Consider the following 26187-nt stretch of genomic DNA (forward strand, 5'->3'; position numbering starts at 1 on the left):
TGTAACTTCTAAGGTTTCCTGATGTACAAACCGCACTGCACACAACACTAATCAGGACCCATCATTCTCCCCTCGAATCTCCCGTCCCGGGCTCCCGGCTGTGTGAAGGTCAATATTATATTCTTCCTTAAGGTCGGAGTTTACCCTTATTTGTTAATTGAATACATTGATTTAACTTAGCCTTACCTGCGACTGCGAGCCATGTAGCACGGTAGCCAAGACGAGTTGTTCGAAGCGTCACCACTAGATTAATGCCGGCTCTTGATATAGGCGAACGCGTTGGCCAACGCGTCTGCAGACGCGTTGGCAGTGCGCTTGCAACGGCGTTTGTGAGTAATCCACACATAGGAAGGTCGTTCAGTATGCTTTGGATCGCGCCAATGTGCGGACGGATTCAAAATGGATGTTTAGTCGCTAACAGCTGCAGCTGTTTATTTATTCACAGCTTATAATTACTTTGTAAATGTGGACAAGAAAAAGTTTTTAAAGAGTATTCTGGAAATAAATAAATAAAAGGCGAGAAAACGTAACAAACAAAGAAATAAACTCACTTTTACATAATATTTTATAATATTAAAATAATATAAGTAATTATTTTATTACCTACTTATTATTTATTAAATTATTACATACAAAAATTATTACATATTATAATAATTATCATAATTATAACTCCGGGCAAACTGATCGCGCGGCCTATGTGTGGATGGAGCGCGAAGCTTGCGACAAATGTCCTTTGATCTTTTGCCGACATTTCCGACCCGCGCGGCAAGCTCGCAGATGCGTCGGCCAACGTCTAAATACCTACGGCCAACGCGCGAACGCCCGTTCTACACATTGGGCCAACGCGTCTGCAGACGCGTTGGCCAACGCGTTCGCCTATATCAAGAGCCGGCATTATATTTCCTCTAATCATTTTGTTAAGTTTATGAGCTAACTCATTATGAAGTTCTCTACCTATTGCACGCGACGCAACGTTTTACTCTAAATTTTCCAGCGCTTTACGTAGCCTATGTGCATCTCCTTAGTCCAGAGCTTTCAGAGTCTTAATATTAATTTTTATATTTTATGAATAAACTTTCTCATAAAACCACAGAATAGTTAATAGTACAAGATAAAACTAAGATACAGATTTTACAGCCCACGAGCGGCAATACCATAACAAATGATATAACAATACATAATTTAGTTGCGCAAGTTTTAGCGGTTTTGGTGTTCCATTTTCAAAAGAGCGTTTTCAATATGGCGTCATGGTGGATGCGCGTGCGGTGTAGCACGTGCAACGCATGAGTGAGTAATAAAATTGTATCGTGATTCATCATGAATTCATGATATCAAATCATGAATTTATGATACTTCAATGGTGTTAATAAAATTGTAAGAATTAATGACTTAGCACTTCGCTGTGTTGTAACTTGTAAGTAGACTCAAAGAAACCGCCTTCGAGTATCTATTTAGCTAGTAAGTTACTTTTAGTAAGATGTTAAAATTCATCGCTTAGTACGAGTACCGCTTTCAAGTTCGTAATAATAATATATAATTATTGCATGCTTCCAGGGTCGCCTTAACATTCTCAAAATTATATCAGAAGTAGAATCAGCAGTTTAAGGTTTTTACAATAATTGTTGTTTTTTTTACGAGCTAATACTATCCCACTGCTGGGCAAAGGCCTTCCCCCAAGGTATTCCATTTGTCTCGCTCCAATGCCACCGCAGGCCAGCCTGGCATAATTATTGTTACATAGGCCACATAGGTAAAAAAAAAAAAGATGAATCAATGACCTTCTAGCAATTACCACTGTTGAGACTTGAGGCATATCAAAATCTACAGTTCCTTGAACTAGACGTTATCTTTAAAGGTCACGGATACATCATACAAGCTTTAGTAATGCAATAAGTTGGAAAAACAGAAATGATATAATATGATAATAATAAAAAGTAAGTAACCCAAAGTCATATAAAGCCCACATCCCACGCTTCAGAAAGCAATATACAACAATCAACAAACAGCTTGGCAAAAATGCTAATGGTTTAGCCGCTCTTTTTTTGTGGCTTACGAAAGATTCCCTACCACTGAAAAGTCGCTTGCCTGCACAGGCAGCACGCTCAGTATAAACATTATCGTTTCTTTATATGGTAGAATAGACAAAGTCACAGGTTGAATAAGAAAATTTGAAAGTTTAACCACAAAATCTGTCTATATCTCAATTTTTTTAGCACTTCTACTAATCTTATATCTTTAAACGAGCAATTCTTGTATATACATATATATAAATATATAATTGGAATCTCGGAATCGGCTTCAACGATTTTCATGAAATTTAGTATATAGGGGGTTTCGGGAGCTCTAGTAATCTAATTGATCTAGCTAGGAATCATTTTTATAAAATGTCATTTTATTCGTGTTTTATCGAATACCGAGCAAAGCTCGGTCAAATAGCTAGTTATGATAATATGACGTCATATCAAACAAGAACACACCTACCGTCCTCAACTTACCAATGTACTACAACCATCTACAACGGTTATGAGAACGTGTCGAGGCGGGTCATATAACATGTCACTCATACCGACACTCGACACCGAGACAAAACGGGGCCACGTGCCGCGTGAGGATCTGTTTTACGCATATCTCTTAAGATAGTCTACCGACTGGCTTACTTAATGTGGTACAAAAAAACATTGGTTTAAACAAATGGACCAATACGTCTCCTGGCAACCTGCAGAATCATAATCTGCCAGCTTTTGCGAGTTCAACCCCATTCACAGAATGCGGTCCTCATGTTTTGCATACTCAACTCTACCAACGTTCAACGCCCGCTCTAACAGCCTAAAGACGCGTATATTTTACTGATTGTATGGATAGCCGGTAATTCTTTAAATCTCAAATTAGTGTCATAAGTTGCTATGGAAATAAGGGAAAAAGCCCTTTGTATGTCCAATAAAGACATACATACATTGTCTCGTGTGTATGTACACAATGGTACAGACGTCAGAATCACGAGAGTCGCAGGTGAGCGTGGACGTTGTGTATGTTGTGTGCGTGCATTGCCGAGCCAGTGTCAACCGCGGAAATAGCAGTTCCTACACCCTTGTTATTATTAATAATTAATCTATCGTTCTTTTACTCGCCAACGAATATTTAGCTACTTACCTCATTTCTACAGGTACGCGAAAAAGCGCGATATTTTCCGTGTGAATGAAACACACAAACACACTCTATTATAGTTCAATTGCAGAATTTCTACGTGTTGATTGACCGGTAGTAGCTAATGTTCTTTGCAAGATACATACACCGGCAAAATTAGAGGAACATAACAAAATTTTAATAATTTTTTTTAAATTGTTCACTGTTTTTTATATATTTATTTACTAATTGATTATTAAAAAATAAATTTTATATAAATTTAGGACATAAAAACGTGAAAAATAGAAAAAAATCAGCAAAATTAAGAAAATCTTTGAAATTTCAGCAGTAAGTTTTTAAGTTAAATTCTCCATTTTTATTAAAGGAATGCCATGTTAAAAGCGTGTAATGCCTTCTATGGATCTCAAGAGGGCCTGGATACGTCATTCCATGCTTGCATTTTGATTGTCAATTATTTCCTGTGGAATATTCTCCTACTCCTCCAGTAGCGCCAGCTCGAGCTCCTGGACACATTTTGGACCGGAGTTTTAACTCGTACCGTTCACCCATTTATGTGCCACAGGTCTTCAATCAGATCCACATCCGTAGACCGCGCTGGCCTCTCCACCTGGGCTACGCCAGCATCGTTTAGGTAATAATGCCCGATTTTTTTACTCTATGAACGCGCATAAAATTGAAGTTGCTACCTAAAACTGTGTAAGAGGCACACCATGCAGTTCCAGGATGTCTGTGCTATAGCCCTGTATCTACTGTCAAACCATCATCAATAATAATCATCAGCTCCGTGCGGGTTCCAAATCATATGCCACTCCAAACCATTACGAAGCCTATATCATAGGCCACTGTTTCCGTTAAGTTTGATGGCCTATAGCGTTCCTTACTATTTATCCACATTCTTTATCGCCTGTCAACCAAATGTACACAGAATTTGCTCCCATCACTGTACAGCACAAGATTTCACTCACTTGTCTAATTTTGATGTTCACGCGCAAATCTTAGCCTTGCTCTTCGGTGTCCTGTCTCAAGTTTTGGTGCCCTTACAGGCACTTTTGAGTTTAATTTAACTACTTTAAGTCTTCTTCTTACTGTACAATCACTTACATGTACATCTCAGACCTGTTCCGACAGGTTTCGTGTCTGCATAGCAGTTTGAGGTCGATTTCTTAAGGTTTGTTTCCTTACAAAATGGTCATCCTGAACCATTGTCACCCGATATCTCCCTTGTTCTCGTTTCCGAACGTAAGAGTCTCTCTGTAGCGTTGAAAGTTACGATGGACCATGGAAGCCGACACACCTAAGGCCTGACTGACCGAACGGTAGGTGTGACCTTTTTTATCGTGATTACAGCTCTAGCTGTCGCAGATGCTGGGAAATCACTAATTGTGTATCTAAGCAATGTGTTCTTTCAAAAACCAAACAATCAAATGAGCTGAGCATACCTTGCACCCCGCTAAAACGCCATTCTTATCAGGAACACTTACAACGTCAGTCATCGAAAAACACTTATTAGGGCATAATTGCTATAAAAACCTGTCAACTTGCCAGTTTTGTTCAATATTTTATTTCTTAAATGAGCTTAGAACCTATAAAAAAGGATTTCACTCAGCCCGACCCACTTGAGTTCAAGTTGTGGCCCTTTTCCTCCTCTAATTTTGCCAGTGTGTGTAGTACAAACGAGCTCGTTCAAGAAACGTTATGTAGATTGTAGTTCCCCGGTTCCACCGTTCCCACTCCATGATGAACCTAGTACCTACATGGTAATCATAACTGTGACCCGCAACAAAAACGCACATGCACATTTGCTTTTTTTAAACTTTTATTGTATTCGACGTTATTTGTCTGTTTCGGACGCGGACGCCTGTGCACAAATTTTATTGCTTAAATAAAATTATTGTGATTGAAAATAAAAAGACATATGCTGTGACGAACAAAGACTTTTTGAACTGTATTAGGTACCTGATAGGATACCTATCTATTTATTGTCTGTGTTTCGTGTTTGTGTTTCATGCTTAATTTAAATTCTATAAGAGAAAGAAAATGTAGCACAGATTCTTTTAAAAGTCTGAATCAGCGCTGAAAATTTTTTAGATCCCACATGTTATAATCAGGCCTCGATCTGATGATTCTTTCTTTTCTTTCCAAAGGATTCATTCGATTCATATATTCGTTTATTATGGCCTCTTCTTCAATTGCCAGATCATCAATTTCATCGAAAATATCCTTAGTTATTAAATTAACGTAAATTACAACCTCAAGCCAAATACCAGTTACTAATGTCAACGTAAACTATCTGTCTAATAGCGGTTATTTGGTGGTTCACGCGACGGATAGTTTTATTCCTCTGTTAGCGGGGTTATTCGACGGTTAAATCCTATCTGACGATTGAAAAATTGGCCCTAAGACTAGTACTCGTAACAACAATATTAATGAAACAAACAACAAAAAGGATAACTTCTTACTTATCTTATCATAGAATTTTAAATCTTTCTGTCAATTCACATAGACAGGAGTTTGATTTGAATCAAAGACTGTTTGATTAAATTGAGGCTCGTTACTCCTAGTTGTATAAGCCAAAACAATTAGTATAGTTCTTTAATGTTACTTTTACTGCGAGATACCTACTAGCAATGATCTCTTGCTTTCCAGGAAATTGCTAGTTTTGGCAATCAACGGTTCGGTTGGTATGAATAAACATGATTAATGTGATTCCAAGCCGGACATTTCCAATAAGTATTTGACCTTAGGATAATAACTGGGAGCTAGGAGCGTACTGCTTTAGAGTGGGTAGATGGTTCCATTAGTAAATTGATGCCATCAACCTTGGTGCCAGTTTATTTACTGATCTATGTCAACAGGACCTGATATATTAGGCACAGTTTTATGAGGCAGAGCATCATTATCATCGTTTAAGTGACACAATTTCGTAAAGGAATTACTACCTTATGAGCCCATTGCAAATCGTGAAAGTTGACGTCTAAATATACTTGTCTTGTTACTTTGAATTTAGCATGCACCCCGTCCATCGTTTTATAGTAGACAGTTTTATCAAAAAGTTTCTTTCGCAGGATCAACCGGATTTAGGTGCAACCGTGCACCTGGCCGAGCTTTTCCAGAAAGCAAAGAAAGAAAGAATAATCGTTTCCTCGTTCGTTTTTCTCCATTAATTTTCTGGAATTTTCATAAATAACTGCATATTAAAAATACAACATTATCAGCTTTGAAGTAGAACATAAAGTCTAGACTAGATTCCAGAATAACGAATACCCCATGGTTTTCCATAACGATGGGAACTATAAATAGTGTCAATATGGCGGGATAAAGCCACACACCCTCTCTTTTAACGCTCTATTTTGCCGGTGAGTGATAGATCAATAAGTTTACTGTCCGTTATAGCTTATGGGGGCGAGCTTTTGCCCGGTAATTATCTTTACTGATTAAACCACAAACACAATTTTTAATTATGTTTGTGGTTTAATCAGTAAAGATAATAATTAATGAAAATAATAAGTGCTTTGTGAAAAACAATTTGATGTTACACTTACATTAAGTAGGTACTTACATCAAATTGTTTTTCACAATACACAAACACGAGAGTTTGAAAATGATTTGAAGAGTGCGTTAACCTTACAATGTGTTCATAATTCATATATTACTTATATAAAACATTTATACAGGTTTTATCAATGATATTGTATGAAAAACTCAAAGGGTGTTTGTTATTCAGAACATTAACCTGAAAACCCATAAACCCTTTTACAGTTTATATCATACGAAGTAGTAAATATCAAAGCGAGGATAAGCCTGAATTATTTACGCTATAATATATAAGCTTACAATGTACTTAGTATACTTTGTTAAAAACTTTAAGATAGGTAAAGATAAAATTAAGCCTACAGGTACAAAATCCAAGGATTGTAACTTCTAAGGTTTCCTGATGTACAAACCGCACTGCACACAACACTAATCAGGACCCATCATTCTCCCCTCGAATCTCCCGTCCCGGGCTCCCGGCTGTGTGAAGGTCAATATTATATTCTTCCTTAAGGTCGGAGTTTACCCTTATTTGTTAATTGAATACATTGATTTAACTTAGCCTTACCTGCGACTGCGAGCCATGTAGCACGGTAGCCAAGACGAGTTGTTCGAAGCGTCACCACTAGATTAATGCCGGCTCTTGATATAGGCGAACGCGTTGGCCAACGCGTCTGCAGACGCGTTGGCAGTGCGCTTGCAACGGCGTTTGTGAGTAATCCACACATAGGAAGGTCGTTCAGTATGCTTTGGATCGCGCCAATGTGCGGACGGATTCAAAATGGATGTTTAGTCGCTAACAGCTGCAGCTGTTTATTTATTCACAGCTTATAATTACTTTGTAAATGTGGACAAGAAAAAGTTTTTAAAGAGTATTCTGGAAATAAATAAATAAAAGGCGAGAAAACGTAACAAACAAAGAAATAAACTCACTTTTACATAATATTTTATAATATTAAAATAATATAAGTAATTATTTTATTACCTACTTATTATTTATTAAATTATTACATACAAAAATTATTACATATTATAATAATTATCATAATTATAACTCCGGGCAAACTGATCGCGCGGCCTATGTGTGGATGGAGCGCGAAGCTTGCGACAAATGTCCTTTGATCTTTTGCCGACATTTCCGACCCGCGCGGCAAGCTCGCAGATGCGTCGGCCAACGTCTAAATACCTACGGCCAACGCGCGAACGCCCGTTCTACACATTGGGCCAACGCGTCTGCAGACGCGTTGGCCAACGCGTTCGCCTATATCAAGAGCCGGCATTATATTTCCTCTAATCATTTTGTTAAGTTTATGAGCTAACTCATTATGAAGTTCTCTACCTATTGCACGCGACGCAACGTTTTACTCTAAATTTTCCAGCGCTTTACGTAGCCTATGTGCATCTCCTTAGTCCAGAGCTTTCAGAGAGTCTTAATATTAATTTTTATATTTTATGAATAAACTTTCTCATAAAACCACAGAATAGTTAATAGTACAAGATAAAACTAAGATACAGATTTTACAGCCCACGAGCGGCAATACCATAACAAATGATATAACAATACATAATTTAGTTGCGCAAGTTTTAGCGGTTTTGGTGTTCCATTTTCAAAAGAGCGTTTTCAATATGGCGTCATGGTGGATGCGCGTGCGGTGTAGCACGTGCAACGCATGAGTGAGTAATAAAATTGTATCGTGATTCATCATGAATTCATGATATCAAATCATGAATTTATGATACTTCAATGGTGTTAATAAAATTGTAAGAATTAATGACTTAGCACTTCGCTGTGTTGTAACTTGTAAGTAGACTCAAAGAAACCGCCTTCGAGTATCTATTTAGCTAGTAAGTTACTTTTAGTAAGATGTTAAAATTCATCGCTTAGTACGAGTACCGCTTTCAAGTTCGTAATAATAATATATAATTATTGCATGCTTCCAGGGTCGCCTTAACATTCTCAAAATTATATCAGAAGTAGAATCAGCAGTTTAAGGTTTTTACAATAATTGTTGTTTTTTTTACGAGCTAATACTATCCCACTGCTGGGCAAAGGCCTTCCCCCAAGGTATTCCATTTGTCTCGCTCCAATGCCAACGCAGGCCAGCCTGGCATAATTATTGTTACATAGGCCACATAGGTAAAAAAAAAAAAAGATGAATCAATGACCTTCTAGCAATTACCACTGTTGAGACTTGAGGCATATCAAAATCTACAGTTCCTTGAACTAGACGTTATCTTTAAAGGTCACGGATACATCATACAAGCTTTAGTAATGCAATAAGTTGGAAAAACAGAAATGATATAATATGATAATAATAAAAAGTAAGTAACCCAAAGTCATATAAAGCCCACATCCCACGCTTCAGAAAGCAATATACAACAATCAACAAACAGCTTGGCAAAAATGCTAATGGTTTAGCCGCTCTTTTTTTGTGGCTTACGAAAGATTCCCTACCACTGAAAAGTCGCTTGCCTGCACAGGCAGCACGCTCAGTATAAACATTATCGTTTCTTTATATGGTAGAATAGACAAAGTCACAGGTTGAATAAGAAAATTTGAAAGTTTAACCACAAAATCTGTCTATATCTCAATTTTTTTAGCACTTCTACTAATCTTATATCTTTAAACGAGCAATTCTTGTATATACATATATATAAATATATAATTGGAATCTCGGAATCGGCTTCAACGATTTTCATGAAATTTAGTATATAGGGGGTTTCGGGAGCTCTAGTAATCTAATTGATCTAGCTAGGAATCATTTTTATAAAATGTCATTTTATTCGTGTTTTATCGAATACCGAGCAAAGCTCGGTCAAATAGCTAGTTATGATAATATGACGTCATATCAAACAAGAACACACCTACCGTCCTCAACTTACCAATGTACTACAACCATCTACAACGGTTATGAGAACGTGTCGAGGCGGGTCATATAACATGTCACTCATACCGACACTCGACACCGAGACAAAACGGGGCCACGTGCCGCGTGAGGATCTGTTTTACGCATATCTCTTAAGATAGTCTACCGACTGGCTTACTTAATGTGGTACAAAAAAACATTGGTTTAAACAAATGGACCAATACGTCTCCTGGCAACCTGCAGAATCATAATCTGCCAGCTTTTGCGAGTTCAACCCCATTCACAGAATGCGGTCCTCATGTTTTGCATACTCAACTCTACCAACGTTCAACGCCCGCTCTAACAGCCTAAAGACGCGTATATTTTACTGATTGTATGGATAGCCGGTAATTCTTTAAATCTCAAATTAGTGTCATAAGTTGCTATGGAAATAAGGGAAAAAGCCCTTTGTATGTCCAATAAAGACATACATACATTGTCTCGTGTGTATGTACACAATGGTACAGACGTCAGAATCACGAGAGTCGCAGGTGAGCGTGGACGTTGTGTATGTTGTGTGCGTGCATTGCCGAGCCAGTGTCAACCGCGGAAATAGCAGTTCCTACACCCTTGTTATTATTAATAATTAATCTATCGTTCTTTTACTCGCCAACGAATATTTAGCTACTTACCTCATTTCTACAGGTACGCGAAAAAGCGCGATATTTTCCGTGTGAATGAAACACACAAACACACTCTATTATAGTTCAATGGCAGAATTTCTACGTGATGATTGACCGGTAGTAGCTAATGTTCTTTGCAAGATACATACACCGGCAAAATTAGAGGAACATAACAAAATTTTAATTATTTTTTTTAAATTGTTCACTGTCTTTTATGTATTTATTTACTAATTGATTATTAAAAAATAAATTTTATATAAATTTAGGACATAAAAACGTGAAAAATAGAAAAAAATCAGCAAAATTAAGAAAATCTTTGAAATTTCAGTAGTAAGTTTTTAAGTTAAATTCTCCATTTTTATTAAAGGAATGCCATGTTAAAAGCGTGTAATGCCTTCTATGGATCTCAAGAGGGCCTGGATACGTCATTCCATGCTTGCATTTTGATTGTCAATTATTTCCTGTGGAATATTCTCCTACTCCTCCAGTAGCGCCAGCTCGAGCTCCTGGACACATTTTGGACCGGAGTTTTAACTCGTACCGTTCACCCATTTATGTGCCACAGGTCTTCAATCAGATCCACATCCGTAGACCGCGCTGGCCTCTCCACCTGGGCTACGCCAGCATCGTTTAGGTAATAATGCCCGATTTTTTTACTCTATGAACGCGCATAAAATTGAAGTTGCTACCTAAAACTGTGTAAGAGGCACACCATGCAGTTCCAGGATGTCTGTGCTATAGCCCTGTACTGTCAAACCATCATCAATAATAATCATCAGCTCCGTGCGGGTTCCAAATCATAATATGCCACTCCAAACCATTACGAAGCCTATATCATAGGCCACTATTTCCGTTAAGTTTGATGGCCTATAGCGTTCCTTACGATTTATCCACATTCTTTATCGCCTGTCAACCAAATGTACACAGAATTTGCTCCCATCACTGTACAGCACAAGATTTCACTCACTTGTCTAATTTTGATGTTCACGCGCAAATCTTAGCCTTGCTCTTCGGTGTTCTGTCTCAAGTTTTGGTGCCCTTACAGGCACTTTTGAGTTTAATTTAACTACTTTAAGTCTTCTTCTTACTGTACAATCACTTACATGTACATCTCAGACCTATTCCGACAGGTTTCGTGTCTGCATAGCAGTTTGAGGTCGATTTCTTAAGGTTTGTTTCCTTACAAAATGGTCATCCTGAACCATTGTCACCCGATATCTCCCTTGTTCTCGTCTCCGAACGTAAGATCCAGTCTCTCTGTAGCGTTGAAAGTTACGATGGACCATGGAAGCCGACACACCTAAGGCCTGACTGACCGAACGGTAGGTGTGACCTTTTTTATCGTGATTACAGCTCTAGCTGTCGCAGATGCTGGGAAATCACTAATTGTGTATCTAAGCAATGTGTTCTTCCAAAAACCAAACAATCAAATGAGCTGAGCATACCTTGCACCCCGCTAAAACGCCATTCTTATCATGAACACTTACAACGTCAGTCATCGAAAAACACTTATTAGGGCATAATTGCTATAAAAACCTGTCAACTTGCCAGTTTTGTTCAATATTTTATTTCTTAAATGAGCTTAGAAACTATAAAAAAGGATTTCACTCAGCCCGACCCACTTGAGTTCAAGTTGTGGCCCTTTTTACCTATGTTCCTCTAATTTTGCCAGTGTGTGTAGTACAAACGAGCTCGTTCAAGAAACGTTATGTAGATTGTAGTTCCACGGTTCCACCGTTCCCACTCCATGATGAACCTAGTACCTACATGGTAATCATAACTGTGACCCGCAACAAAAACGCACATGCACCTGTTTACACGTCTGTCTGTTTGTTACCGCGGGACTGAGGGAGGGGGGGGGGGGGGGGGGGGGAGGGACCGTGACATCTCCGGTCGTTGAACCCGATGTTCACGGCGACCCACTAACCGCTGCATTATCATATCGCGTTCACGTCTGAGGCGTCTAAACTTGCTAGGATTTTTTTCTTTACAAAGTAATGATAACCCACCAAAAGCATAAATGTAAAAAAGGAGAGCCAAGTTCAATACAAACATTATGCTTGTCTAAGGACTTCGCCGTAAAAATAATGGAGATCTAAATGAGTGCCAAGTTCTATGGAAAATCGAAATAATATAGGAACCAAATAACATTATGAACAAATAATAAGGACCCTGAGCCATGTAAGGCCATGTTCCTTTGAAGGCCAACTGTTAAAGATTCGTAGTTATCGTCATGTTAGCACATATTCTTTCTATTACACACTTAGATCCATCAAACTTATGGCCATAAACGGGGCGGCAACTCGATCGCGCCGCAATTGTGGCAGTGAGATCTCACTGTTTGTAGACTTTGGTTGTCGAGGTTACAATTGTAATTTCCGCACCCTGAAAAACTTTATTTTTTAGCTACATAACCTATATCTATCTCAAATTTAATTACAGAGCATTGTCGTATAGGTATATATGTATAGTACTAATAAAAGAAAATCTACTAATGCCTTGATTTAAGTTAAAATATTGGTAATGTTCCTAGGAAGGCCGGTGGTTCCTTATAAGGCCCAACCAAAGATTTGATAGTTGGCCTTGCTAGGGAACATGAACTTTACAAGGAACATCTAAAAATCATTAACATATAAACAGTTAGTATTAGTTATAAAATATGCGTACCGTAAGAATTAAAATAATACTGTTTTTTATAACATCTTTACTTATTAAGATTATTAAACTTATACACGCATATTGAACATTTTGGCCTTATTAAGAACGGGCCCATAAGAAGGCCATTTCAGATTTAAAAAAAATTGATTGCATTATAAAACGCATTGGTAATTAGTTATAAGATGTCAATGTGATACTCATTAATACTATTTTTTAAGAATTTCCATTAATGTACTCTTAGTTAAAAGATGATGTTCAAGCAATGTTTGTTATAGTTTTTTTAAATGATACAAATATGTTGAACATTTAATGTGTTGCTTAATTGAAAGAAATTATAATGTCGTTTTAGTAAAAGCAAATAAATAAATACTTGTAACTCTATTTTCAAGTTAAACGACTGATGTATAATATTGGCCTTGTTTGGAGCTGTGTTCCTTGCAAGGCCATTTGGAAGAGCTTTACAAAACTTAAGTTTATTAAATGGCTATTGAAGCTAGGTTAAAAAGAGATTTATAACATGATACCTTATTAAACAGAGCATTACTTGATAATTTGTTTTCTTAATTTATTTAGTTAATAAACTTATAACAATCATTTTCCCGTTAGAGTGGCCTTACATGGCTCAGGGTCCTTAAAATCTATTTCTTTGCTTTATTGAATAACTGTAACAATTTCTGTTGTTTAAATAATATGAGATCATAAAGTAGATTAGATTTAACTTGCCCAGTTTTTATCAGAATTAAAATGTTCAATTACTTTATAAAATGACTGATGTAACTAATGGAAACTGGCCAAGTTAAATCTAATCTAATTTAAGATCTCACATTATTTAGTACCTACTTTACCGAGTGGGGTAAAATATCATAATATTAATATCGTGTCTGGCTCAACGCGCGACACAACTGCTGCATTTGAGCTGTGGCCTGTGGCTTGTGGTCGGGAGTGCGAGTAGAGCGCGGCGCGGGCATACCGCGCGTCCCTCCCGTTCGCCGCGCGACCCGTTCGATACCTAGACGCTTTTGTAGGGTGCACAGTCTTTTTTTAGACGACGGATAATATTTAGTATAATTTATTAATTTACTTTTTAGTTCTTTGCCCTTTATGTTGTTATTGTATTTAAGGGAAATGGTAATCTAGAAAATTTTATTAATTTATCTGGATCATAAAACATGCAAGAATAATATTATGCATGGCAATACCTCGATGGTAGGGATCGCAGAAACAATAGATTTTCAATTGGTATGCGACAGCCGGGTGCCGCTTGGGAATTGATGGGTTAAACTTAAAAGCAAGGGGAAATGCCCCGTTTTAGTCTTAAGTAATTAGTTAGTAAGAGGACACACGGGACACACTTGAAAGAAAACAATTTCCGAAAATGTATATAATAATATATATTATACTAGCGACCCGCCCCGGCGTCGCACGGGTATAAAATATATAGCCGATGAAAAAAATGATTAAATCGATAGCCTACTATGATCCTTCACATGGTCTACTTCTTATCGGTGCCAAATAACATAAAAATTTCCCTCATTATTTCCACACTCTTCTATTAGTCTTAGCGTTATAAACTATAGCCTATAACCTTCCTCAATAAATGGGCTAACACTGAAAGAATTTTTCAAATCGGGCCAGTAGTTCCTAAGATTAGCGCGTTCAAGTTAGCCCTTTCAAATCATTTTCCCCGTTTTTTCCACATTTTCCTCCATTTCTTCGCTCCAATTAGTCTTAACGTGATAAAATATAGCCTATATCCTTCCTCGATAAATGGGCTATCTAACATCTAAAGAATCATCAAAATCCGTTATGTAGTTTCAAAGATTAAAGGGAACAAAGGGACATGAGGGAAAAAAGCGACTTTGTTTTATAATATTATGTGTAGATTGTGAGTTGTGACTTAAAAATAAAAATATGTAGGTATGTGCAATAATTTGTTATTTTTCTGGGCTGTGAGCTGTGGCCGTGCCATTTAAAAAGGCCCAAAGAGCTTGAGCATTGTTTTCGTTAATTTTGTGAAGCATGTCCTACGTTCCTAGCTAACGTGGTGAGCCTACAGTACAACCGCGCGGCCATTTTGCCGCATGCGAAGCGAGCCGAACGCGTCCCCCCGCGCGTCAGTCGCCCGGCGCCCACCGTTCGCGCGTATTGTGTTCGCGCCGTTTATTCGCGCGCTTCGAGTGCCATAATGGCGGAAACAGCAAGTCACTTCTTTGAATATGATCCGGAGAAGTTGATAGAAGCGGTGAAGAAACGCCCGGGCCTTTGGGACCCGGACCACAAGGATTACAGACCATTGAAAGTCCGCGTCAAACTGTGGCAAGATATCATTACTGAACTGATTGGCGACGCGCAACTGACGAAGAGCGAGATTCGAGAACTAGGTGAGGTGGCCAGTGGCGTTCATTTAGTAACAGCGATGTAGGGTCAGCAACATCGAAGATAATAATATTATAGTAAAACGGGAAGTTGCGGATTGCGACTAACGACTATACGCGCCGAAACTCCACAGTTGCGATAATGTCGCGTCAATCACTCCGGGTAATTAGGACTCGACCACGACTCGACGCTCTTTCAATAGAGTCGAAAATCGGATAACGGATTTCAAATGTCAATGTCATTACTTGCCATTAATTGTCATATTGTTTGTCTTTGTAGTACACACAGCGCGGAGGTTTCGCGCGACTTATATTTTACGATCGCTAGTTCCGCAATGATAATTTCTATCACTCACAATTTACAGACGACGGTTTTGTTGTCGGTGCTGGTGCATTTATTACAGCATATTAAACTGTCTCCAGTAATCTAGAGGACGTCCGCAACTCCGTTGCGCAGAAATAAGTTTGTCGCGCGGGAACCGTACATTTTCCGAGAAAAAAGTATCCTATTTCCTTTCTCGGGACTCAAACTGTCTCCATACCAAATCATCAAAATCGCTTTAAGCGTGAAGAGGTTACAGGGTACAGACAGATAGACATACAGATTACAGACACACTTTTGCATTTATAATATTAGTACGGATGTACTTCCTAAACATGTATATTTTAACGATTTCGTGTGATATAGTTATGTATAATATTTGCAAAATTTTATTGTTTCAGAACTGCATATTCAGAAGAAATGGAAGGGTTACAGAGATTCATACATAAAATACGCCGCCAACCCGGAGAAATGGAAACATCCGTACGCGCATTCCGAACGATTGCGATTCTTGGCGAAGTGCGTTCAGCACAGAGGTGGCAAAGTACCCAATGGAACCGGCGGAAACTCGAGCGAATCTGACGAGGACAAAAAACCCAAAGTAGGTTTTCGAGCGAAGGCAAAAATAAAACTGTACAGGGAATCTGACAACGACGACGACGGAATGGACACTAGCGGGTGCGTAGCTAGCGACCACGTCGAAACAGTAGATGCGCAGCCTATGGCGAACATCAATCCGTACGGGGAAGAGTCCTTCGCGTTCGCCAACGTCGAGTCGCAGCCGATGAGGTACGAACCCGACGACCCTGAGAAGATGTTCCTGCTGTCACTTCTGCCACATTTGAAGAACGTTCCCGAGAGAAGTCGGTTAAATGTTAAAATGGACATGATGCAAGTTTTGAAGAATGCTCAATTATAATAATAATTAGGTTAAAAACACGTAGGTTATAAATTATAATATTATACTTTTGGTGGTTATTTGTAAGGTTTAAGTTCTAGGATATAAATCCAATTAAAACTCAGTCTCTAGTTTTATTATTATTTTATCAAACATATATCACACTTATGAAATAAGTATATCTTCCACCATCAAATATTAAACTGAATAATTTAAATTGTTTTAAATGCCGACAATTTTACAAAAAAACATAATGCTTTCCCTAATTAGTACCATATTTAGTAGTTCAATTAATAGATGCCCAAAGCAGTTCTCTTATGTCTATAACTTATTGAATAAAATTTTAAAGAGATACTGTATAATATTATAGAGATTAAAACACTTACCTTAGATCTAAGTACGTCAGAGACTGCAGGCCACCCACGGTCTCCGGTATACTTCTAATTATGTTCTGTGAGACTAATAACTTTTCTAAATAAATATATGTGGTCACTTCCTCGGGCAATTCACTAAATCTGTTTTTTGAGAGATCTGAAACAAAGAGAAAAACTGTCTTAACATAGATTATAATAATGGTTATTTTCTTAGCGTCGTCAACAAAATTGAATGTAAATCGGTCGAGCCGTTTCGGAGGTGATATTTTAAAAGCACCATGACAAGAGAATTTTATATTGCAAAAGAAGACAACTCGAGGCATTGTAAGAAAGATTATAGCTTACATAATGCGTAATGCTCAGGAAGCTTTACAAACGCAGGATATTATTATGAAAACTAGTTAAGGGTTCGTTGGCACCGGCTCGCCTAAGAGTTTGTTGTGGTGAGATTATATTACGTATATTACTCAAGTTGCAGCTGGGATTTCTTAATGCCTGCTATTAGAGCACACTCGGTTGCCGAGTTTATAAACTTCTCCCGTGTAAACATAAAGTGTAATTAACTATAACATTACAATGTTTACCGATACGTCATGTTCGCCTCGTACCCTGATGGGGAAATGCATTTCATTAAATTTACTACTACAAATAACAACGAAGACGTAAGAGAATCTATTTCTGAACATCTATTTAGATTCACAGCTTTTACTTTCGAAGAGGCAAATTAATGGTCGCAACAAAACGCTTTTGAGACGAAAGTTGAAACTTTATAGATACAATAAATCTGATTTATGAACATGTAACTAATGCAAACGTATAATTTAAAAATAGTCAAGGCGAGGATACTCAGCGTCGTACGGTGGAATCCTGCACCACATGTTCCAATGTCAAGAAACTAGTCAGTCCAGATAGTTTAGAAGCTTCTGAGCTATAAATTACACATAGTTTCTCTAATTGCATACATTTTAGAGAATACGCCTTGATTAATGGCGGTAGCTGTTTGACAATATCTCGTCGTAATTGGAAATGTAATATAGAGCAATACAAAAATACCCCTTCCGCAAGATAAAAAGTTTCACCGAGAAATTGCGACGGCCTTAAAACGTTTATCTGTTCATCGCACAACGAACAAAAATATTTGAAAGAAAATTCCAGAGTAAATGAAACAAAATCGCGTGCTACTGCATAATTTATATAAGTATTAGTTATTCATTCATCTAAGCGACCTACTTTTTTGTAATCTCACTAATGTAGAGATGTCGTAAAAGGTTTTTTAGTGCAGTGACAATAGGCGTTGCTTGTTTGATAACGTAAGAAAAAAAAATTCTATAGAATGTCATAACTCATAAACAATGAAGATTAATAAATATATATAAAATCTCTCAATAAAATCTCAAAAGAACAAAACATGATTGAAGAGGAATGGGCAAAAACAACTGATTGAATTAATCCACAGTAAAATTCACCAATATTGAAAAGTATTGATTTTAAAACAATCAGTTAGAAAACAGAAACAACTTTTTTTATCTTTATTATGATAGATACGGTTATAAGGATGTATCAATTTAGAAGAGTAACGTAGCTCTTGAAAGATGTTTGCATATAGTAGAGGAAGCTGCTTGAACCTACCTAAGCTTCCTACTAGCTAGCTAAATGTATTACGTTTTGAAATTTAATAGTATCGCAGTTTGCAGTGGCAGATTGGCGAGGCTTCTTGGATTACACTTTTACTTAACAATAATATACAATATTACATTGGTATAACTTTCACTTGTTTACCATTCTTATGAAATCTGCTAGAGAAATTGACTCAATGATAGTAATAAATTGTGTATCAATTGGCAACGTGAATATTCAAATTATGCATGGTGCAATTTAATAAGATTAGTTTCATATTTAATCAAATAATAAAGTTATCTCACGATTTATCTCACTGTTTAATATCAACTGTCATAACAATACATCACTACTCACTTGATAGGCGTGACTCACATGAGTTTATGGGACTGACACAGACTACAGAGCGACCTTTTGATATGCCTATTACTCGCCTATCAATAACTATCCAAACGTCGTCGCTCCAATTTGTTTATGAATTATGCCCAATTAATTCACCGAATTATAAACAGAGTGCGTATCAGCTTAACCTCATTTTCATTATCATCACTGATAGCGTCTATATAAATAATGCTCCTTTTGACAGTTATCATAAGTTGTACCGCCTACACAAGTCGATACACTATACACTCTTACATACTTAATTATAAAACGTTAGAGCAAAATTATACGATAGGAAAAGAAAATCATCCACATATAAACAGAAATCGAGCGACAGAGGTAAACGCGATCGAAGCACCTCATGCATAGCAGAAGCCGGAGATATCGATGAAGTATCGCTCGCTAATACTGCAGTGGATGATGTAACGCAAGCTGGAGAGCTCGACTCGTTACTCGCTAGTCGCTACAAACACCGCAAACGGTCAACTTTAGATTAAAATACTTCAGACTAGACCTGCAATTAACGTCAAACAAGCTAGGATAGATAATATTGAACAGGTAACTTATTCGAGTATTAAAGCAGTCAGGCGTCTACTAATTAAGTGGTAGAAATTAAACGGGTACGTTTATTTCGTATGTTGCATATATTATGTATTTATTTTTTATATTCAAGTAACATTAGTGTCACTAATCAGTGATCACATTCTAAGAAAATTTTGCTGCTTCTAAATTATGTTCTAATATAAGTAGACTTCCTAAATTATTATGAATACCTTTCAAACAAGATTTTTTCTTCACAATAAATTTTTTCTTCCCCATCTGTTAGTGGTCCATCATAATATTGATCCACTTTAGTAAGCCCACGCTATTCTCGTCAAGATATTATTTTTACAAAGGGTCAAAGGGGGAGTAAAGGACACGCGATGACAATGAACACTTGATCGCCTTTTAAAGGTTACTCGATCTAGTTCGGACTTCGGTATATTAGGTATATCAGTTTTTAACACACAACTAGATATAGATTAAAACAAAATTATAAAACTGCCACAAGCTTTGCAAATTGAGCGTGTTTTGAAGAGACAAAAAGGTGGTTATTTTTATAACGGACAAACAGTTTTTATCATCATCACTACAAATACTTGAACAGTAGGTATAGTGATTAGTTTAACAGCCTATGGCCATGACTCTTGTCGTGAGCTCATCCTAATAATAATCTTCTTGTGAGTCAAGCCAGGATTTTATAAGAATAAGGTTTTTTTTTATGCTTGGGATATAGCTTAGGAGTTCAAACAGAAAATGTCTGCTCTTTAACTCGAATTTAAAATACTCAACAACAACTAGCAAGTAGAAACCAACTTAAGGAACAAAGGGAACGAGCTTTTGTAGAACCGGCTCGAGTAATTGGTACAAATGAAACGCCGAAGTACTTAACAGTGTACCATACATAGATAGCGTCACTGTTCATTCAACCATACGATAACGGTTTTATGTTTTGTGCCTTTCAATTAGCGACTATTACCTAACCGTACACACTAAAACGGGATGTTTACAGTCAATGTGAACGATAAGTTTACACGAAATAAGGTTACAGCGAAAGTTGGCACATTTTCAATAACTATCATTTTCAAATTACAGAAAAATTAAAAAATTTGAAAATGAAAATATTAAATTACGATCTAATAATATGTCTCAAGTGACGTAATTGAGCTTTATCTTTGTTCACACGCTTTTTATAAAAGCTGATGCCCTTTTAGGGAGAGCTTTCATTTGTCCATAAATGTAAAAATGTTTAAAGTCGCACGGGACAGCGCCCACCCTTTTATGGAAACATTATTCCAATGTTTGTAAACTTTCATTGTTCATCCCTTCCTCTTTTCCTTTTATTCTGCCTTTCCAAACGACAACTTTGATATTTTTCCCTGTTGTGTTCCTGTGTTGTCAACCCACTTATAAACACTAATGAATAATAAATGTTAAAATTGAATTATTATTAAAAATAAGGAATAAGAAACACACTGATTGATGTCCACTACGTAATGGTTCTTTTAAATGGCTGGAATAGGAAATACAAGAGATGGCGTGAACTGGGAAGTATGTCAAGCAGTTGGATCGATGTAAATTGTAAAGTATAAAATGGGGCACGAGTCACGACTGTCCCTAACTCTGCATTAGCCGTCATTTTAAATAGACCTCGTTTCATTGGACCTATGCGTTACACTTTGCATCTCGCTAGTCGAAATTCCATTCGCAATAAAGCTGCAGGACACACCTGGGTCTTTATAGAGGATTTAAAATTTAAAGAGCGGCGCTTCCGTGCAGCACATGAATTACCCTTTGCCTCGTAGAAAGGCTAAGCGATCGCTATGTTCAAGGCGCATTACGATTTCACAATTTCACTCGTGCAGTTGGTTCCGCGCGGTAAATGTCAAGTCCTAAGCACTATTCCACTAAACTGTATGGGGTTATGGGCTGTAAAATTTAATTATCCATAGGCTACAATACTACCTCCGTTGATTCAGGCGATGTTTACTAAACATTGTAATTACTACTTCTGTAACAGCACGGTCTTCGAAGTAATCCAGACATTATTCTTCCATATTCTACGTCTTATTAAACGGTTTGGTCTATTTTTTATCGTCGATTTATTCCTGAGCGTCTTGAATACGCATAGCGTCTAGGCTATCATAGTATCACGCAATAGTTGCGAAGCAAATAACCTGTTCAAGGATTATCGCAACACGGCCGGCAAGTTTTTGCGTGGTGTCCTCGAAAATAACCGTTCTTGGGCACGTGTCTACTGTCTCAGTTCTAAGTTTCTAACGTATTATCTAATACTGCATGTATTCGAATCGTTGACTAAACTGGTCCAAATAAATTCCACATTAATCAAGAACTTGTTACAATTATTCTACTAAAGGAAAGCTAACAAGGTAAGTATTTAGTACCAGCAGTTCCAACTGCTCACTAGTTTTTCGTACTTTAAGTTGAATTGAGCTAAAAAAAACTAAAAACACGCTTTTGGCACGCAGTAAGACAATCCGCCATATTTGGTGTCCGCCATGTTGGATTTCAGTCATATGACTTTTTTTCGTATTCCTGACAGCAAACCCTTACATTTGATACGGCCATTTCATGGGGTGCATTTCAAATAGCCTGTCCGACATCTTCGGAGGCCGCCATATTCGATTTGTAACGACGTTTCTTAGCTAGTCATGTATTGTCATCAGAACTCAGAGCGTGTGCAAAATTTCATCCAAATCGAAGACCTCCCGGGAAGTGGGTCAATTTAAGATTCCAAGTTTCTTACATACATCCTACTTCCTACTAATATTACAAAGGTGAAAGTTTGTTTGGATGTATGTATGTGTGGATGTATGGATGTTTGTTACTCTTTCACGCAAAAACTACTGAACGGATTGTAATTTCCTTTACAATAATATAGCTTATACATCAGAATAACACATAGGCTACAATTTTAACCGACTTTCAAAATGGGAGAGGTGTTATGTTCGTTTTCTTATGTTCCACGATTACTCCGCCGTTTGTTAACCGATTTTCAAAATTTTTCTTTTGGTATATAGGGTATCATCCTAATTTGGTATTATATTCACAAAAGTGGTGATCTGATGAAGGATCCATAAGTAATCGAGGGAACAACTCAAAATTTATAGGGAAAGATGTGGTGACTTCGGTTTCGTGAAAAGTATTCTAAGCATATGCTACCACCAAGTAAGATTTTGCACCGAGGTATACCTGGTATACCGTGGTTCGGAAGGTGCTGAGAGAACTCCTGATTCTTTATAGATACAAGTTTGGGAGTTTCGGCGTTGTTTTAAGAACGGAAAGCATATGCTACTATGCAAATTACATTCATCATCATCATCATCACTACCATAATATTATACCATGCATTGTCCCATGGTTATGACTTATGACTTATGAGCTTATAATGACCCTGTTATTGGTACTTTTCAGTCTTTTAGATCGAGACTCGAGTTTGTCAAGCGATAATTAAAAAAAATCTATACCTACCTAATATTATAAACCTGAAGAGTATGTTTGCTTGAATGCGTTAATCTCAGGAACTACAGGTCCGATTTAAAAACTTATTTCAGTGTTAGATAGCTCATTTATCGAGTAAGACTATAGGCTATATATTATCACGCTAAGACTAATACGACCGAAGAAACGCAGGAAAATGTGGGAAAAACGGGGGAAGTATTAGAAATTACGAACTACTGGAGCAATTTTTATGGCAATATTTGGCACAGATATAGAGTGGAGAAGGGAGTAGGGACATAAGCTATTTTTTATTTTTCTGTTTCTGTAAAATTCCTAATTTACGCGGGCGAAGCCGCGCGGGACATCTAGTATATACTATATTTTAATTACAAGTAAAGCTAATACATACATATAAAATATACACATAAAAAGCTATAGAAGCCCATAATCTTGGGCCTTGGCGTACATAGTGTGGTAAATTAAATCAGTGTAGTTTGTCTAACAGTGATGTCATAGTGCAGCTGACGCCGAGCCAAGTCCGCCGGCCTCCGCAACCTTGACCGCACATAATTTACGAATGAACGCAAAATCGCCGATCGAATTGACAATGGCGTGTAATCAATGTAAACTACTAGACGCTTAGGCAAAAGGTCAAAGGAAATTAAAGTTCGTAAGACTGGATGATCAACAAGCTTTGATCGAATCATGAAATTTACATTTACTTGCGATTACAATGAAACGGTGTAATTTGGTAGTTAGTGGCTCAGATGTGACTGATCATGGATACATATTATAAGAGTTGAATGGCCGACGCTGAGAGTCATATTTGAAGACTTTTGTGTCGCAACACAAGCCGGCCCTATCTATTTCACAGAGTAACTTGCATGTTTGCCAACTGCACGTCTAGTTTCAAATATCAGACTGAAAACTATCCAACCTGAACATTCAAACCCATAGTTTTTACATACCAAACATACAACGTTAAAAGCGTAAAAAAACAGAAACAGAAGTGAAACCTTTAATGCGTGGATGGGGGAGGAAATAAAGTGAAGCGATCTGAATGTTATCTCACGGCTATTAACAGCCATTATAAAACAATAGAAGACAAAAAAGGCTTCTCGTGATTCATAACAAGTAATCTTTTACCAAATAGGTTAATAGAGGTTAATGTTTTTATTCTTACTGCAAGTATTATCCTTACTAATATTATAAATGCTATTTTTTGGCTGCCTGTCTGTTACCTCTTCATACCTTCAGGCTGAACCGATTTAAATGGGTATGAAGACTTTCTAGAATTAGACGGGAAGTTTTGGTTGCAGTAAATGTACAGTTCCCGCGCGCTAAACGAATTTAGGCGCATCGGAGACTATATTATAAGAATGTTATATTACTCACGATGTGTCATTATTCTAATCTGCAGATGTTCCAAGATCAAGAATTCCAACAATGTACACACTATCATCAATGTATTCAACTAGCATTATTATCGCTGTACTCTCCTTGATACGTTCTAACTGTACTGTAACGGAAAATAATGGCATATTTTATTACTCTTGACACACATAGGCAGTTAAGATTTCTATTGGACCGAGTACGTGAGGTATAAATACTGTAGACCTCGGGACGCGATTAATCAAACGACGTGTTTAATTTTAGCCAAAACTTTACTTGGAATTGAAGACAACAGTGGATTTAGTGGGAAGGTAGCAATTTGAAAATGTTAGTTTCTTGCATAATTGACGACTTTATTCATAGCCAGATATATTAGCCAGATGATAAAGTAGGTAAGTTACAAGAATTTTTCAAATTATAAGGGAAAAAGTGAGTAATTGTCTTTATATATTACAAAATGTCCCACGCCATCCACTCATGTCTTCTATTATTGTCGGTAGAAGTTAGAACATAAATCAAATTGGAATTTGGAAGACAAAGCCCAGACGAGACTGCCGCCTGTCTTGCTCATTTGATCCTCCACGATCTTTGGCTTGTCTCGTGCACATTATGCCTTGTGCGCTGCACAATATTTCGAATTTAAGGCATTCGCAATTCGAATGCAAAATAATTAGGCTGAAATCGTCTAAAGTAGAATTAATATTGTTTAATTACCATCCTTTTAATTTTTAAAATATTAGTAGGATTAGAAGTACTTCATTTGGCGGATCAATGTAGTCTATTGTACAATGTACCGTTAATAGATTTTAAGCACCGACAAATATGGAAATAGGCTCATGTTACTGTATTACACATTATGAGTAATCACGACAGTCGACACTCGACACCAGAACAAGGCTACTGTACTGATGATATAGGTACCTATGTTATTGATGATGAACATTAAGTAATGAGGACGATTTTAATGAAACAATGAATATGGGTGGAATTCTATCAAGATTCTTATCTCGTGACTTTCAATGCAAGTGAGCCGAACCTCTTTCTTTAGTACGATTAAATCAGGCATTCATATAAGATGACACGTGCAAAATATTTCAAAACATACATCTATATAAGTATAAAACATAGTATATAGGTTACCTACTCCTGTATTATTAATAATATCAAACTAGTTAATAGACCTTAGATATAAACCTAAAACAGTCATTGTAAATAGAAAAACAGGAAAACGCGAAGTAAGCTACGCATTACTTACTAAGTATATTATTATCTGCGTTATCCTCGTACACACGGGGATTCACATTTGTATTGTTGTCAATTTACCTTTTCTAGTGTTTCAACTTTTGTCTATCCGATACTTTCTTTCTTCCCAATTTGTATCATTGTAAATATCCAGGTTTTCTACTTTTTTATCGGAAGGCCAAAATATTTTCGCCGGTACGGCACTTTCACATGTGCCCAAATCAATACATAAGTCGGGACGACAAACGCCCGCCACGGTGTCACCCCCAGCACAGCTGATTCAATTCGCCTCCCCTCAGCTGTTCCGACTCACCCTGTTTACCCCAAGTTAACTACAAACCTACAATAAACGAGACTTTGCCAATAAAACTGAATATTACGAGGGCAGTGATCATAAAAAATCTAATAGGCTTCGACTGTCAAACATAATTTAGATAATTCGCAGTATTGTAAAATGGGCTCAAAAGAGCTGCATGATGTTGCTTCGACGTCAGAAAAACGCGATGGTTATACTGAACAGCAGCAGCAGCGGTATACCAAATATTTGAAGCAGCTTAAGGAAGAATTTGATGAACGGTGGTGTGGCAAAAGCAAATCAAACATATCGTATGAGGAACTGCAGCGAGTAAAAACGCTGGGAACGGGTGCATTCGGAAGGGTGATTTTGATGCTTCACAAAGAGTCCTCCAAATACTACGCAATGAAAGTTTTAGAGAAGG

General features: G+C 37.3%; 2 protein-coding genes across 4 annotated transcripts in view; one reads left to right on the top strand and one right to left on the bottom strand.

The window, feature by feature from the left end:
* LOC121725846 (leucine-rich repeat and calponin homology domain-containing protein) overlaps positions 1-26187 on the bottom strand; it is an 81279-nt gene that overhangs the window by 39956 nt on the left and 15136 nt on the right. For all 3 annotated transcript variants that reach the window (XM_042112995.1, XM_042112977.1, XM_042112969.1), the window contains exon 2: positions 16847-16991. In XM_042112995.1, the coding sequence (XP_041968929.1) occupies positions 16847-16991 (145 nt within the window). The remainder of the gene's footprint in view (positions 1-16846; positions 16992-26187) is intronic.
* On the top strand, positions 14995-16524 carry LOC121725902. The gene is made up of 2 exons (XM_042113078.1): positions 14995-15246; positions 15964-16524. The coding sequence occupies exons 1-2, from the start codon at positions 15051-15053 to the stop codon at positions 16479-16481; spliced, it is 714 nt and encodes a 237-aa protein (XP_041969012.1). The 5' UTR covers positions 14995-15050; the 3' UTR covers positions 16482-16524.

The sequence above is a fragment of the Aricia agestis genome, chromosome 1 (genome assembly GCF_905147365.1).
Source record: "Aricia agestis chromosome 1, ilAriAges1.1, whole genome shotgun sequence".
NCBI lineage: Eukaryota > Metazoa > Arthropoda > Insecta > Lepidoptera > Lycaenidae > Aricia > Aricia agestis.